At 47.8% G+C, this 17,743-nt stretch overlaps 1 protein-coding gene across 1 annotated transcript in view; it reads left to right on the top strand.

Annotated features, from left to right (window-relative positions):
* IL1R2 (interleukin 1 receptor type 2) overlaps window positions 1–17,743 on the top strand; it is a 39,904-nt gene that overhangs the window by 6,161 nt on the left and 16,000 nt on the right. Inside the window, exons 2-3 of the mRNA XM_082426391.1 lie at window positions 13,941–14,068; window positions 14,591–14,849. Coding sequence (XP_082282517.1) covers window positions 13,941–14,068; window positions 14,591–14,849 — 387 coding nt within the window. The remainder of the gene's footprint in view (window positions 1–13,940; window positions 14,069–14,590; window positions 14,850–17,743) is intronic.

Genomic DNA, 17,743 nt, shown 5'->3' with positions numbered 1-17,743 from the left:
CTTGATTGTGGGCCAAAAGAGGCCAGTTTAAAACCAGGATATTATCTTGCTATGTGACTTGGATATATAAGTTTGTTTCTGGACGTTAGTTTCATTCATCTGATGAAATGGATGGATTAGAGAGCTATTTTAAATAATTTCTGGAAAAGAATTTCTGAATGACATTTCTGAAATGTCAAGAGGAAATTTACAAATGCTTGGGCTTAATTGGGGATTGCTAACCTGACTGTATTCAGGGGCCAGGCAGTAAGTCAAATCCGTTAGGCTGTGAGTGACAGGGCCTATGACCCACTGGAATGAGTTTGTCCCTCGGAAAAGACATTCAATGAAAAATAACACCACCACTCAAGCTGAAAAAATGCATATCCACAAGTTGAACAGGCCTGTGATCCCCAGTTTGTGATTCCCAGATTAGCTTTGACTATTTGTAACAATCTGATCACATCACCCCTAGGTTAAAGGGATGAGGGCCAAGTCCTGGCCCCATCACTTCTATTTGTATTTCCTTGAGGAGTTATTTAACTTCTGTGAGCCTCAGTGTCTTTATCTCTAAAACGAAAATAATAATATCTAGTTTGTAAAGTATTGGGAAAACTAAAAGAAATCCTACATGTCAAGACTTTGCCCAGTGCCTGGCACATGGTGGATGTTCAATCAGTGTTAGTTATCATTACCATCCTCAATATCCTCACCATCATCACCGTCCTCAGTATCATCACCTTCCTCACCATCATCACCGTCCTCAGTATCATCACCATCCTCACCATTATCACCATCCTCAGTATCATCACCTTCCTCACCATCATCACCAACCTCAGTATCATCACCTTCCTCACCATCATCACCATCCTCAGTATCATCACCTTCCTCACCTTCATCACCATCCTCAGTATCATCACCTTCCTCACCATCATCACCATCCTCAGTATCATCACCTTCCTCACCATCATCACCAACCTCAGTATCATCACCAACCTCAGTATCATCACCTTCCTCACCATCCTCACCATCCTCAGTATCATCACCATCCTCACCATCATCACCAACCTCAGTATCATCACCAACCTCAGTATCATCACCATCCTCACCATCATCACCATTCTCAGTATCATCACCTTCCTCACCATCATCACCATCCTCAGTATCATCACCTTCCTCACCATCATCACCATCCTCACCATCATCACCATCCTCACCATCCTCAGTATCATCACCTTCCTCACCATCATCACCATCTTCAGTATCATCACCTTCCTCACCATCATCACCATCCTCAGTATCATCACCTTCCTCACCATCATCACCAACCTCAGTATCATCACCTTCCTCACCATCATCACCAACCTCAGTATCATCACCATCCTCACCATCATCACCAACCTCAGTATCATCACCATCATCACCAACCTCAGTATCATCACCATCATCACCATCCTCACCATCATCACCAACCTCAGTATCATCACCATCCTCACCATCATCATCATCCTCAGTATCATCACCTTCCTCACCATCATCATCATCATCATCATCAGATTATGAGGTTCTGACCTCACAATTTCAGAAACCACTCTGAGAGGGCTGGGGTGACCCGGGTGCAGGGATTTAATATTTTCTCTGCTCTTAATCCATGTGGGTGTCTGCCTACTTCATTTAAGGATGAGCCAGTCCTTACGATCAATGCCTCTCAAATCACCAGGGAGTCTTGTTAAAAGGCAGATGATTCTGATTCCCTAGTTCTGGGGTGGGGCCTGAGATTTTGCATTTCTCACAAGTGATGTCCATGATGCTGGTCCAGGGACCACACTTTGAGTAGGAAGTCTTTAGAATATTCGAGACGAGGTTTTCTTATTTGGGAGCAAGGAAGTCAATGTATGGCTTTGGATGTGTCCTAAATTTTTTAGAGCTAGTATTCATCAGCATGTTTTCTTAACTGTCTGTGGTTGGCAGAATTCTAAGGTGCCCCCCACTGAGCATGCCTTGTGCAGCCATCTCCCCTTGAATGAGGGTGGGTTATATAAACATGATGGGATGTCATTCCCATGATTATGTTACCTTATACAGCAAAGGCGAGGGAATTTTGCAGATGTATCTTAGGTCCCTGGTCAGTTGATGTGAAGTTAATCAAAAGGAAGACCATCCTGGGCGTTCCTGGCACAACCAGCCGGGCTCTTTAAAAGAGGGTCCAGGGGTCAGAGCCAAGAGGTCAGAGAGATGTGAAGTAGGTGGTCCATTGGCCCTGAGGAAACAAACTGTCCCGTTTTATGGAGGGGGCCCCGGGGCAGGAAATGGTTGTGGCCTCTAGTTGCTGAGAGTGGCCTTGGCTGACAGCCAGCAAGAAAGTGGGCACCTCAGTTGTATAATCCCGAAGAGCTGAATTCTACCGTAGCCCCAGGGACGTGGGACAGGACCCCAAGCTTTGACGTCCACCCGTGGGACCCTGAGCATAGTCCATCCTAGCAGAGGCCGACCTTGGACCCACAGTGATGTGAGCTAATGACGGGGCTTGGTTTCAAGTCACTGAGTTTGCAGTCCTTTGCTCCAGGGCAATAGAAAATGAACACAGTGTCCTTATTCTTCTCTTTGAGTGCTGTGCATACCCTCCGGGTTACACTGCAACGATAACCTACAACATCTCAGTAGCTTAATCCATCACCTTGCTCACGTCACGTCACTGTCTCGGGGCAGCTGTGTCAGACCGTGACGGCCCCTCACAGCTACCTGAGGCCATTTTCAAAAGAGAATTTGGTAGACTACCTGTCTGCCTCAGATTGTTTTGACACAAGTGCTGGTGTGGAAAATCTGTGTTTCTCCTATTTAAGAGAAGGAAAAACAGATGTTCAGAAACAAGGGAGTGGCTTCATGGATGGAAGTAAACCTCAGTCTCCTATCAGGGTGGCCACCAGCCATCAACAGAGGCACCATCCTTGAACAAGGGTGGCAGAAGAGAGGGCTGGAGGGTGGGGTACCGGAAATGAAACACCTGGAGGTGACCTATGTCCTTCCCGTGTCCTTCCCACGATAACCAGTCATGTGGCCATGCTTAATTCAAGGGTGCAGAGAAGTGAAATCCTTTGTGCACCCCAAAGTATCACAGGTCCAGATGTTGGGAACCTGAGCCTCTCATATCATGTTGCTGGGGAGGAAGCAGGATTTCAGATCGGCCAGCTTCAGGATGCTCTCCTTGCACCAGGGATGAAGCTGGCTGCCCCGGCATCCTCCTGGGAGAAGCCAGAGGGAACACGTGTGAGAGGGAAATGCTCCCCCCCAGCTCCAGAGAAGAGCAAAGCGTTTCTTAATGGGACTTTCTGGGTCTGTGGAAAACCCAGTCCATCTGGGATGTCTTCAGGCTGATGACTGGGGTTGCTTGTGCCCAGGGATTTCCCCACACCCTATGGCTCAAAATCGTTTGGGTTTCCTATCGTGGTTGGCTTTCTTGGCTTGTTTTTTATCTGCTCTTGTGGCCATGCTGGGCCCAGGGCTGGGGAAAATTGTGCCTTCTGTGACCCTCAGAGGACAAGCCATTCTAGGTGGACATATTTTCCAGGGAGTGAAAGGTGATCTTTCAAAGCATAAAAAGAAAATCTCATCTGTTCTGACAACTTAATTTTGGGAGGAAATATTTCTAAAATATATGTATTGTGGTGCACATTTGTAGTCACTGCAAGTCGATGTCACAAAAATGTGCCTTTAATAACTTTTCTAATAAGAATCTCGTTTGGCTCCTGAGGCCTCTTTCTCGGAGGAAAGGGGAATTTAAGCTGCCAGCCTAGCCTGGTCCAACTCTGCCTCTCTTGGATTTATTTGGTCTCTTTTGGGTAGATGCTCAGTCGCTTAGAGTTTCTGACTTTGCCACCTACTTCTAACCAGGAGTCTGAGAACTGGGGAAGCCATGTCCCCAGGGCATGGTGGGGAGGGCAGCTGGTCCACACTTGCTGGCCTGGGGGGGTCTTCACTGGTTTCCATGGAGATGTTCCTGGACCTGGCTGGTCACGCAGTGTCCTGCTACATCTGCTGCTGAGGTTCATGCCTGGGAAAGCCGGGGTCTGGTCTTTCAGGGGAGGCAGAGCCAGTGCAATGGCGGATGTGGCCCCACTGTGCCCCTTGCTGGCTCCATGGTCCTCTGCGTCCCTTGGCCGTGGCCTCACTTCTCCCCTGGCTTAGACTGGCCACCTGCGCAGGTGGTAGCCCCAATATTTACCAACCCGCAGGGCAGGAGTACCAACCAGTCAGAACAGGTGCTGCCCTATGTTGCGTTACCATGAGGATCTCAGGGGATCCCCTGGAAAGGTAGAGGGTGGAGAGTTCAGGGCTTAAGTGGGTGGTTATTTACCAACTGGTAAAGACATGTTTCCACAGTTGGCCACATTGCTCCTTAGGGACTGAATGTCCTGCAGCCTTTAGGTCACCTGTCCATCACGGCAGCCCCATGTCAGCTCAGATCTCAGTTTAGCCCCCCATTGTCCACTGGAAGCACAGGGGAGATCTGAATCTCCTCCCCATCGGCAAAGAACTGAGGCCAGCAGGGAGCTAACCCTAGCATCCCTCTACCTAAGTAGGCCATGCCATTATCTCCATCCTTCCCTGGAGCCCCCATCTTGGTAATGGCTCCTTACTTTACCCCGGTGGGATTCCTCTAGGGACCCAATTTGAAAGCAGAGGAAAAGCCCCTCAGCTTTCAGCTTCCCCCTCTCTTCTGCCCTCTGTCTCTTTGCACTCAGGTTTTGAGCCCGGAAGTGGGGGCAGAACCCGCTTTCCCTACTTAGACATCCCCTATATCCACTTCCTTCTCTCCTTTCCAAGGAGGCCTTTGCTCTTCCCCTTTCTTGGGGCCATAGTGGCTGAAGACTCAGAGGTAACAAGCAGGGAAATACCCTGGAAGGTAATTAGCATGTTATCCTCATCACATACGTTATTCACTGTCACATCCTCGAGAAAGAAGGTCCTGTGCAAAATTTAAACTGTTCTTCATGATTCAGGGAAATCATTATGGACATCAACTGTTTTGTGCTGGAACACCTGGATACCCTCAGTAGGACACAGAGAGGTGGAGGGGACCGTTTGTGTCTGCTCGTAAAGGCCTCTGATTGCTGTGCTCTTTGGTTCTTGCATCTGTCTCAGTAGTTTTCCTTCTCTCCTCTGTTATTGGGTAACCGGCTGCCACGTCTTTGTGGGTGCGTATTCCCACATCAGCTCTCTCCCTCTTTCTGATTTGCTACCTCTTCTCTGCTTCTGATAGAACATTCTGGTCACCTATCACTGCATAACAAACTGCCCCGGAATTGAGTGGCTTATGACAAACATTTTATTGTAACTCACATACTCCATAGGTCATGAATTTGAGAGGGGCTTAGCTAGGCGGTTCTTTTGCTCCATGTGTTTCACTTGAGATCAATCAGTGGTACTCAGCTGGTGAGTGGACTTGGTCTGGGGAGCCTAAGATGCTTCACTCACATGGCTGGGGCTGGGCTGGGACGGTCGGCCTGACCCCGTACATGTAGCCTCCCTCCAAGCAGGTCTCAGGGCAGTTGGACAATTTACACGGTGACTGGCATCCCCCAGAGCCAGCATCCCAAGGAAGCCAGGTGGAAGCTGCATGGCCTTTTCTGACTTAGCTTCAGTGTTCACTCAACACCATTCTGTTGGTTAGACTTAAGTCATAGTTGGCCCACATTCAAGGGACCCCTTGACAAGTTGGACTCCACCTTTTAAAAAAATACTTATTTATTTATTTTGGCTGCGTCAGGTCTTAGTTGTGGCACGTGGGATCTTCATTGCGGTGCGCAGGCTCTTCCTTGCAGCGCACGGGCGTCTCTCTAGTTGTGGCACGCAGGCTCAGTAGTTGCAGCGCGTGGGCTCTCTAGCTGTGGCATGTGGGCGCCAGAGCGCGCGGGCTTAGTTGCCCCACGGTATGTGGGATCCAGTTCCCCGACCAGGGATTGAACCCATGTCCCCTGCATTGGTAGGCGGATTCTTAACTACTGCACCACCAGGGAAGTCCCTGGACTCCACTTTTGATGGCAGAGTAGGGCCTGGTCACATAACAGAAGACAATAGGGAGATATTGTTGTGGCCATCTTTACAAAATACGATCTGCCCCTCTGAGAAGCGATAGCCACATTCATACGAATAAAGAGACAGGTTCTGAAAGAGAGCTTCACATTTCTTGTGTGAGTCAAATAGACACGACTTGGTGCCAGGATCCTACTGACTGTCTTTCAGCCGTTCAAGTTTTTGGTCCTGGTTTCTTTTATCTGTGTTATATTTTGGATGGTCATGTTTTCTGGATAACTGATAATTCAAATATCTGCGACATCTATTACTCTCAGATTACAAGGGTTGAAAGCAACATTCATTTCAAAGGGTGTGCATCTGCCCATAACCAGTCTCCTGTCCCATGCCAGCACAGGGCGTCCAGATACTAGTTCACGTTACCCAATGAGTAGCCCCACAGAGCTGAAACTCCAGTACCCAGGACAACTCAGGAGTCTTGAGTCCTGGTTTCGCCAGTTGCTAGCTATGGGACCTTAAGCTAGTGAGTTGATCCAATTCAGTGGTTATCTGACTGAGCCCCTGACTTGGTGCGGGGGGCTCTGAATGACTTGGGCTCACTGGGAATGCAAGGTGTGAATGGAGGACCTGATGGAGAGGGAGGAAGAGCTGGGCTGATTTGCTGAATCTCTTGGTTAATGGTTCCTGGGGCAGAAGTTGGTCAAGTTCAAAAGGTTTGACAGCGAAAGGGTGATTTTATTTATTTTTTATTTTATTTTTATTTAAAAAAATTTAAAAAAATATTGTTGACGTATAGTTGATTTACAATGTTGTGTTAGTTTCAGGTGTACAGCAAAGTGAATCAGTTATATGTATACATATATCCACTCTTTTTTAGATTTTGTTCCCTGAGAGGTCATTACAGAGTATTGAGCAGAGCTCCCTGTGCTATACAGTAGGTCCTTATTAGTTATCTATTTATAGATAGTAGTGTGTATATGTCAATCCCAATCTCCCCAATTTATCCCTCTCGTCTCCTTACCCCCTGGTAACCATAAGTTTGTTTTCTACATCTGTGACTCTATTTCTGTTTTGTAGATAAGTTCATTGGGAAAGGGTGATTTTTTTTTTTAACATCTTTATTGGAGTATAATTGCTTTACAGTGGTGTGTTAGTTTCTGCTTTATAACAAAGTGAATCAGCTATACATATGCATATATCCCCATATCTCCTCCCTCTTACGTCTCCCTCTCCTCCTCCCTATCCCACCCCTCTAGGTGGTCACAAAGCACCGAGCTGATCTCCCTGTGCTATGCGGCTGCTTCCCACTAGCTATCTATTTTACATTTGGTAGTGTATATATGTCCATGCCACTTTCTCACCTCGCCCCAGCTTACCCTTCCCCCTCCCCGTGTCCTCAAGTCCATTCTCTACATCTGCGTCTTTATTCCTGTCCTGCCCCTAGGTTTTTCAGAACCTTTTTTTTTAAGATTCCATATATATGTGTTAGCATACGGTATTTGTTTTTCTCTTTCTGACTTACTTCACTCTGTATGACAGTCTCTAGGTCCATCTACCTCACTACAAATAACTCAGTTTTGTTTCTTTTTATGGCTGAGTAATATTCCATTGTATATATGTGCCACATCTTCTTTATCCATTCATCTGTCAATGGACACCTAGGTTGCTTCCATGTCCTGGCTATTGTAAATAGAGCTGCAATGAACATTGTGGTACATGACTCTTTTTGAATTATGGTTTTCTCAGGATATATGCCCAGTAGTGGGATTGCTGGGTCATATGGTAGTTCTATTTTTAGTTTTTTAGGGAACCTCCATACTGTTCTCCATAGTGGCTGTACCAATTTACATTCCCACCAACAGTGCAAGAGGGTTCCCTTTTCTCCACACTCTTTCCAGCATTTATTGTTTGTAGATTTGGAAAGGGTGATTTTAAAGAGAAAGATACTTGTTGGCAGAAAGTAAAATAGAGAGTGCGTAGCCCTTGGTGGAGCCAAGTCTGAACCTTACCAGGTTCTCCCTGGTAAGACATTCAGCCCAAGTGGCCCAGTGCCTGGTTCTGCTAAAGATGGGTCTTCCTGTGCCATGGGTTACAGTAAGCGACTCTGTCCCCACCCCCCCAACCCCCCCCCCCCGCCCCATCAGGGTCAAGGACATGCAGGTGCTGTCGTTATGACACAGCCGTGCAGACCAGAAACAGTCCCACTGTGCTGCTCCTAATTCCCTTAATTCTGGGGGGAAAGTGCTAGCTTCTCTATTTTCTATAGAACAAAAATAGTTTGTGGACTTCTCTCAAGGGTTCTGCTTTTGCTTTGAGCCAGTACATTTTTCAACAAAATCTGCCTCAAACCTGGTCATGTATTTCCCTGTATCTGAAGCTAGAGGATCTTCCCTACCCCTCAAATGCCTAACATCCTGTGCTTCCCAGAGACTTAGTTCCAAATACTTTTTATTTTGCTTCAGCTTTGAATTAAAAAAAAATCCAAGCTTAATTTTGATGTAAATATTTATTTCCCCATAGGTTTCAGAATGTTTTATACCACATGCCTGAAACAACATGTTCAGTTTTTTAGGAATCTATTTTGCAAACTGAATGTGACTCAGCAGTAGGTATAAGCCTGGAGAGTTATTTGTCTTCCTTAAAAGTCAAGATCTGTCACCTTGTTTTTGTGTTTTGGATGACTGTACTGCCTGAATCAGAGATGGACAGTTGCCTGGAACCTTCTGGCAACAAGGTGAAGATAGAAATAAAGAAAAGTTTCATCTTCTGGGTGAATGAAGAGAGAGACTCAAATATACTAGAGAATCAAATTTTTACTCCTTTTAAATGCCTGAAGATTTATCTCTGGAGCTATCGTCTACTTACTTATTTACTCTCAATAAACTTTCAGGTGTTCAGGGGAAAATGTGTTTGTGTGTGTGTGTGTGTGTGTGTGTGTGTGTGTGTGTGTGTTTGGGGCCCAGGTGGGGCTAGGGGGCCCAGGTGGGGCTGGGATCCAGGCAGGGGGTTGGGAGGCCCAAGCCCCACTTCTTGAACCTATGGGGAAATTAATATTTACATCAAACTTAAGCTTGGAAATTTTTTAAAATTCAAAGCTGAAGCAAAATAAAAAACATTTGGAACTAAGTTTCTGGGAAGCACAGGGATGGGGGATAACGAGGGGGTCGGGGGCCCAGAGAGAGAGAGAGAAACAGACAGACAGAAAGAAAGAAACAGAGAGAGAAAATGAGAATAAAGCAAAATGTTAAAAATTGGTGAACCGAGGTAAGACACATACTCGTGTTATTATACTATTCCTGCAACCTTTTAGTCTGTTGGAATTGTTCAGAATGAAACTAAAAGGTGAAGTAAACACTTGCACACCCTTAGGCTCCATGTGCCACCCTTGAGCAGGAGGCAGACCCAGGGCCACAGGCAGGTACTGTCACCTGGGCCTTAGCAAGGGCCGAGGGGGATGCTGCTCAGGCACCCTCCCCCCCTCCCCCTCCCCTCCCCTCCCCTCCCCCTCCCCTCCCCCTCCCCTCCCCCTCCCCTCCCCCCTCCCCCCTCTCCCCTCCCCCCTGCCACTGGCAACCCTGGCTCAGGCTGGGCCATCAGCATTTTCCACCTTACTGCATTATTTTTCTTTTCTTCAACTCTTCAACCATTTTTTTGGTCATTTTCTCATGCCTGGCCCTGCTTTGCCTCCTATTCTTCTGTGCCCTTACACTGAGTACTGGCAAACGGGGTTATTTGACAAAGGAAAAAATGAAGCCAGAATTGTAACTCAAATACTTGGAACGAGCTGCCTTTAAAACTTCTTTCTTCCAGTAAGAAGGTCACCTCAGATTCAAGCAGAAATGTCAAATTGCCTGTCATTTAAAGACACATTTAAAGAAAATAGGGCAGGAAAACAGCATTTTGCTTGCAAACTTCTGCAAAACAAACTTTTCCCTCTGGGCCTGCAAAGACCGACTGTCTCCCTCACTACGGCAGTTCTGGGTCCAGCCCGCTGCTGAGGTTTCAGTTACTGAAAACGATCACTGACATGTGCTTGTGGTTTAATCCTCTGAAGCCACTTCCTGAAGAGGTCACAGTAAAGCAGCTATTGTGCCAAAGTCCACAGAGAAGAACGGAGAAAACTGCCTTGGCCGCGGGTCCGGCGGGGGGGTTGGGAAGCCCAGGCGGGACTTGGGGGTCCAGGCGGGGGGGTTGGGAAGCCCAGGTGGGACTTGAGGGTCCACGCGGGGGGGTTGGGAAGCCCAGGTGGGACTTGGGGGTCCAGGCGGGGGGTTGGGAAGCCCAGGCGGGGCTGGGGGTCCAGGCGGGGGGGTTGAGAAGCCCAGGTGGGACTTGGGGGTCCAGGCAGGGGGGTTGGGAAGCCCAGGCAGGGCTGGGGGTCCAGGTGGGACTTGTGGGTCCAGGTGGGACTTGGGGGTCCAGGTGGGGCTGGGGGTCCAGGTGGGACTTGGGGGTCCAGGCGGGGGGGTTGGGAAGCCCAGGTGGGACTTGGGGGTCCAGGCGGGGGGGTTGGGAAGCCCAGGTGGGACTTGGGGGTCCAGGCGGGGGGGTTGGGAAGCCCAGGCAGGGCTGGGGGTCCAGGTGGGACTTGGGGGTCCAGGTGGGGCTGGGGGTCCAGGTGGGACTTGGGGGTCCAGGCGGGGCGATTGGGAAGCCCAGGCGGGGCTGGGAATCCAGGTGGGACTTGGGGGTCCAGGCCGGGGGGTTGGGAAGCCCAGGCAGGGCTGGGGCCCAGGTGGGGCTCGGGGGTGGATGGGGAGGGGCTGGTCCTGGAGGAGAACAACAGTGTAGGATTTCGTTCCACTGGAACAGGGTCCTTGTTGAATCATCAGGGTCCTTACCCCAACCAGATGTGTGATTTTGAGGAGAGGATTAATTAAAGTCCATCTCCCGTTCATCACCTGAAAGGAAAGGGATGGGATGAGATTCCTCGGAGCCCCTCCCAGCTCCCTGGCTTTGTGACAGTTCAGCGAGCAGCCGCCCCGGAGTGGACACAGCCTGACTCTCTGGTGTCAGAGTGATTTTAAACGTGGTTTCAAACCTTCACACAATCAGAGGCTAAGCCTGAGCCTTGGGGGCTGCTTTCACCCGAGGAGAGTTGAGATGCCTTCTCAGGGCCAATGGGCAGAAACGGTTTACTTGAAAGAGTTGAGCGTCAGAAAGAGGAGCAGTGGGAACACCACACGTGACAGAACCCGGCCGGGCTCCTTCCCTGGGGTCCTTGAGATTAGGGGTTCGGGGTGAGGATGACAGGAAGCCTGAACATATAAAAGGAGGCAGTCGGGGTGGGGGAGGGTAGCTCCACAAAGCCACTGAGGACCAGGCTCCTCTGGTCACCCCACCACTTAAGCACGTGGTCTGCACGTGGCTCAATCCACCCACCATATCCACACTGAGCCGGCAGCAAGGCCGACTTTGAAGTGGAGACTTTTAAGTTTTTTGAGGAGACTTTTAGGTTGACACCTTGGGAGGGTCATACATTTCCACTGACATGTCATTGGCCCAAATCTTGTCACGTGGCCACTCCTAGTTGCAAGGGAGGATGGGAAATGTAGTCTTTGTGTGGATGGGGCGGTGCCCAGGTAAGAGTCGGGGGTTCTGTTACCGGGGAAGCCGACTTTGGAGGAGGAAATTAGCACCATCTGTCACAGAAACTATATTTTTGAAGAGTAAGGGCTTTGCAATCACCAATCCTGGGTTTAAACGTCAACCCCCGCGTACTAGCTGTGAGATATTGGCCAAGCTACTTCACCTCTTTATTCAATTGCATCATCCGTAGATTTGGAGAGATATTCACATCATGGGGGCAAAATGAAGGAACAAACGCTCAGTATTTAGCACAGCAGCGGTAACCGTTCCACTGGTCCCTGGGTCAACGTCTTTGACTTCATTCATTTACTTGGATGCGTGGTATTGATTGCACGTGGTGTGTTTAACTCTTGTTTCTTTCGTGTCCTTACTAGAGAACTCGTGAGTCTGGCTGGGACCAGTATGGTTGGGACGTGATAAGCTAGTCCCTTCCCAAAGAGGACAAAGCAACGTGGCCAATGTTGGTGTGACCTTTAGGCTAAGCAAGTGGCCTGGTGAACCTTGGGTGGGGTTAAAGTTACAGGAAATGTCTGCGTTTCAGGAACACGTGGAGGATAGGACCCTGTAGAAGCAGGAAGAGCTCAGGGGAGACAGCCCGGGGCAGACACCCAACTAAGGGGAAAGTCTCAGGTCCTCCACATCACCCCCTGCGCCTCATCACCAGTGGGGGAGCTCAGGACGCAGCTCTGTGCCCCTGCTTTCTGATGGTTCCCCATTGATGCGGAGGGGAGTTTCTAGAGTGCAAGGGTTACTTCCTCTGTCTGCCAACCCTGCCCTGGCCAGTTAAGAGCCATCTGGTTTTACTGGAGACATTCAGAACTGTATCTGTGCCAGGAACAGGGAAAATGTCAGACTCCTTCAAGGATATGGGGAGGAGGTACCGGTAAGGATGTTTTTCTGGATTCACTCATCACTCCCAACTCCCTGGTAGACTTTCAATCGTACACATTCCCTGGTAACTTCTGGAACTGGGCACTGTGTAGTCCACGAAGGCTGTGAATAAGACCCAGCCTCTGTCCTCAAGGCCGTCCCCACCGTGGGAGCCAGACAAGTCACAGGTGTGGTGGATGGCCTGATTGCTGCCACTTCATTCCCCTCCTGGTGTAACTTTGCAGCTCCTCCCACTACAGGTGGGGGTATTTCCTGGTCCCACAGATGGCAGTTTGGCCACATGTCTTGCTTTGGCCAACGGAATGTGGGCCAAAAAGAGTGAGCTAGTTCTGAGCAAGCAAGGCCTTGAGTGCTTTTGCCCACATTGTTTGAGTTTTGCCATCCCATGAGAAGATCACCTCCCAGGAAGTCACTGGTCCAAGGAGGGTGAGACACCCATGGAGCTGACTTGGGTCCCACCTGAAGCTTGGAGCCGAGACTAACCCAGCCTAATCTAGGTCAGCCAAGCTCCATCTGACACACAGACCTGGGAGCAAGAACAAACGACTGGTGTCGTATGGCATTCAATTTGGGGCTGACTTGTTAACAGTGTTGTTGTGGCAGCAGTTAGCGATACAAAAGGCAACTGCGATAAAGCGTGGGAGGGACCACAGGGAGATGCAGAGGGACCACGGGGAGATGCAGAGGCATCTGATACTCCAGCCTTGGGGAGGTTGGTAGGGAGGAATGCTTCGTGAGCTTGTATAAATTATTCACTTTTTGACCCTCATTTTGCTTTTTCCTCGGGGATGCTCTACATCAGAGGGTATGCTGAATCCCTCAGCATATGTCAGAATTGTATGTAAAATAAAAGTTAATCCATAAAGACTATAGGAAGAGTTCTCTGACCAGTAAAATATAAGGAACTTTCGACTTCTGGTGATTCATTCACTCATCCCTTCATTCAACAAATAGGAGTTAGGGAAACAGCTGTGAATAAAATAAAGTAGGGTCCTGAGCACATGCAGCTTACATGCTGGAGAGAAGAGACATGGTTAATGATAAACGCCATAGAGAGCAACAGAGCAGGAAAGGAAATATGGAACACTGGGGCCGAAGGTGGTGCAACTTTACGGGAAGGTCAGGGAAGACCTCACCAAGAGTGATGCCTGAGCCCAGACCCTAGCAGTGGCCTTAGGTGAGGAAAGAGTCTATCAGGCCGAGGGGTGCGGAGTGCTAAGGCACGCTTCAGGAGAGAGAAACTCTTAAGAGACAGAACTCCTATTCCAGTGAAAATTGCTGTAGAGGAATAAATTCAAAAATTTGAGTTTTCTTGTTAAAAAATCCAGGCAAAAGGGTTTTGGTCATCAGGGGAAACCTCCAGAACCCGCCCCTGGGACCATCCTCAAGGGGTTCTCTCTTTGGGCGTCAGTGGTTCTTGGTGACCCCTCCTCCGTGTCCTCCCCTAGGCTGTGGGGTGCTGGACCTGCGGTATCCACTTCCTGTGTCCTCCAGAAGTTGCCAGGAGTGATGTTCATCTGGTCCATGTTGATGATGTGTGTCTCTGTCTTCACCATCCAGCCTGAGGAACACATGGGTAAGAAGTGACTCTTTCAGCTGGAGGGGACATGCCTGCAGCTTCTCTGGGGAAAGGAGTTGCTTCTCTAGGGAGGTTCTGTTGTCCTCAAAAAGCAAGGTGTTGGTAGGTGACGGAGTCTTCCTCTTGCCCGTCTCCTCTGGTGCACGAGCTTGCTCTGGGCATTGGTCATTCCTGCCAAAGGAGCAAACCAAAGAGACCCTGCTTTTGCCCTTGACGAAAGGTGCTTTTGGATTGTAACCGTACGACCTGCTGCAACTAAGCTGAACTCAATCAAGATCGACTCTGAATGATAAGGCATCAACAAGTCAAAAATAAGGCCAAACTTTTTTTGTCATCATGTGAACCTGATTTAACTTTTCCCACAAAATGTTGATGGGACTTGATAGTAGCCCTAACCTTGTTATTTGGGAGTTTTGAGATCTTTGTGAGAGGAGGGGTTCATGGGGCCCCCACGTTGTCAGGGGCATGTGGCTTCCTTGGATGGACACAAAGCCTCACTGTGGGTTCTTTGTCCTTCAGTGGCTGCAGGAAGCTGCCAATTTCATGGCAGGCATCCCAAAACCAGGTTCAAGGTAGAAGGGGAGCCTGTGGCCATGAGGTGCCCCCAGGTGCCATACTGGGACCCTGCTAGCACCCACGTCAATGTGACATGGCGTAGAAACGACTCCACCACGATGGTCCCAGGGGAGGAAGAGACGCGAGTGTGGGTCCAGGACGGTGGCCTCTGGATTGTGCCAGCCTCGCGGGGGGACTCTGGCACCTACGTCTGCACTGTCAGGTCAGCCCCTCTGGGATGAGGGTGGGAAGGGGGGCCCTTGTGGAATGGATGCTTGCGTGGCGTTTCCGTGACAACCTGGATTTCAAAACCCAGCGCACAGGTGGGAAGCCACCTTACATCCGTGTCACTGTCACTGCAATACCTCCTACCTGAGAGCCTGTCCACAGATGTCCTCATGGCGCCCTCTCTCCCTTCACTGAAGTCTCTGCTCAAGTGTCACCTCTATGGAGAGGACGTCCCTGGCCACTTTATCTAAAGCAGGACTCCTGTCACTCTCCCCTTACCCTGTGCTTACTTTTCCTCATCTGTCACACATATATGTGTTTTATGTATTTAAGGTTTGTCTACCCTGTTAGAACATAAACTCCAGAGGACAGGGACTTGGCTTGTTTTGTTCACTGCTGAATCCACAAGGACCCGAGAAATAGGTGTAGAACACTGAGTAGAACTGGAGACCCAGGTGAGACTTTAGGAAGAGGTTAATCCAACTGCTTATTGCACACCTGGGGGAACCAAGCTCACTTATAAAGTTCTCCCAGGTGGTGGGTGTGGAGGTGAGGCTGGAACCCACAGCTCCTGACATGGGGTGTAGTCTCCTTCCTCTTTGTCCCATTGCTTTTTTCCCCTTTAATTGTGGTAACATAAGCATAACATAAAATTTACCATTTTAACCCTTTTTAAGTGTACCATTCAGTTGGGTTAAGTACTTTCACATGGTTTGTGTGACCATCACCACCATCCAGCTCCAGAACTCTTTTCATCTTCCCAAGCTGAAACTCTGTCCCCACTGAACAACAGCTCTTCACTTTCCCCTCCCCACCAGCTCCTGGCAACCCCCATTCTACCTTTATTCTGTCTCGATGAATTTGACTATTCCAAGTACCTCATATTCCAAGTACCACAGTATTTGTCCTTCTGTGACTGGCTTATTTCACTCAGCACAATGTCTTCAAGGTTCATCCATGTTGTAGCAGGTGTCCAAATTTCCTTCCTTTTTAAGGCTGAATAATATTCCATTATATTTACAGTTGTCCCTTGAACAACACGGGGGTGAGGGGCACCAACCCCTAAAGTCAACAATCTGCGTATAACTTATAGTCAGCCTTCAGTATCCACGGTTCCTCAGTATCCTCAGTTTTGCCTCCGTGGATCCAATCAACATGGATTGTGTAATACTATAGTATTTACTATTGAAAAAAATTTGTGTACAAATAGACCCACACAGTTCAAACCTGTGTTGTTCAAGGGTCAACTGTACATACCATATTTTGTTTATCCATTTATCCATCAAGGGACACTTAGGCTGCTTCTGCCTTTTGGTTGTCGTGAATAATGCTGTTTGTACATGGCTGTACAAAAATTTGCGTCCCCAATTTCAATTCTTTTGAGTATATAGCCAGAAATGGAATTGGTGCATCGTATGGTAATTCTATATTTAATTTTGAGGAACTTATGTTGTTTTCCACAGTGGCCAGACCATTTTACATTCCCTGCAGCAATGTACAAGGGTTCCAATTTCTCAACATCCTTACCAACACTTATTATTTTCTGTTTTTTAATAGCCATTCTAATGGGGGTGAAGTGGTATATCACTGTGATTGTTTTTAACATCTTTATTGGAGTATAATTGCTTTACAATGTTGTGTTAGTTTTTGCTGTCTAACAAAGTGAATCAGCTATATGTATATATATATCCCCATATCCCCTTCCTCTAGGTGGTCACAAAGCACCGAGCTGATCTCCCTGTGCTATGCAGCTGCTTCCCACTAGCTATCTATTTTACATTTGGTAGTATCACTGTGATTTTGATTTGCATTTCCCTAATGATTAGTGATCTTGAGCATCTTTCCATGTGCTCTACTGGCCATCTGTGTATCTTCTTTGGAGAAATGTGTATTCAAGTCGTTTGCCCACTTTAAAATCAAGTTGCTTGTTTATTTGTTCTTGAGTTGTAGGAATTCCTTATGTATTCTGGATATCAATGCCTTACCAGATATATGACGTGCAAATATTTTCTTCCATTGCATGGATTGCCTTTTCACTCTGCTGATAATGTCCTTTGATGGACAAAAGTTTTAAATTTTGATGAAGTTCAATTTATCTAATTTTTCTTTGGTTGCCTGTGCTTTTCATGTCATAGCCAAGAAATCATGTCTAATGCCATGAAGCTTTCCCTCTGTGTTTTCTTCTAAACATTTTTATAGTTTTGGCTCTTATGTTTTGGTCTTTGATCCATTTTGAGTTAAATTTTGCATATGGGTAAGTTCATGGGCCAACTTCATTCTTTTGCGTGTGGCTGACCAGTTTTCCTAAGATCTTTTATTGAAAAGACTGTCTTTTCCCCATTGAATGGTCTAGGCATAACTTGCTGCTTCTTGAAGGAGAAAGTTGTAGGCCTAGTGTTGGCAACCTTAAACATTTCCTGAGTTAGTTCTTCTGAAAGGATTAGGACAGACCATTGGTGTGACTGGGAAATACTCTTCTTGGCCTTGTTTCTTCAGCTGCTGCCTCTCTTCCACCCCAAGGCTCTAATCATCCTCACCAGCCAGCTTCAGAGTCTCCCCAGATTTCATAAACTCATTTGACTTAAGGAGAAACTGTGCCCACGAGTATTTACATTTAGAAAGACAACCAAAGAAAGTGACATTCTCAGCACAAAGAAATTACTGGTGAATGGGAGAATTTCAGACAATATCAACCCCAGTCCTAGATGGGGTGTGTGTGTGTGTATGTGTGTGTGTGTGTGTGTGTGTGTGTGTATGTGTGTGATTTCAGTCCTGTCAATGGAAGCAGGCAGACAATCTCGTATTTTCATATCAGAGAAATGTGGATATCTGATTTTTAAAAAAATATATTTTATTAAATTTGATTTCATCTGTATTTTTCACTTTTTA

Source organism: Balaenoptera physalus (assembly GCF_965194825.1).
Source record: "Balaenoptera physalus genome assembly, chromosome: 15".
Classification (NCBI taxonomy): Eukaryota; Metazoa; Chordata; class Mammalia; order Artiodactyla; family Balaenopteridae; genus Balaenoptera; species Balaenoptera physalus.
Note: the sequence above shows the minus strand (reverse complement) of the source record. Positions and strands in the feature narration are given on the sequence as shown.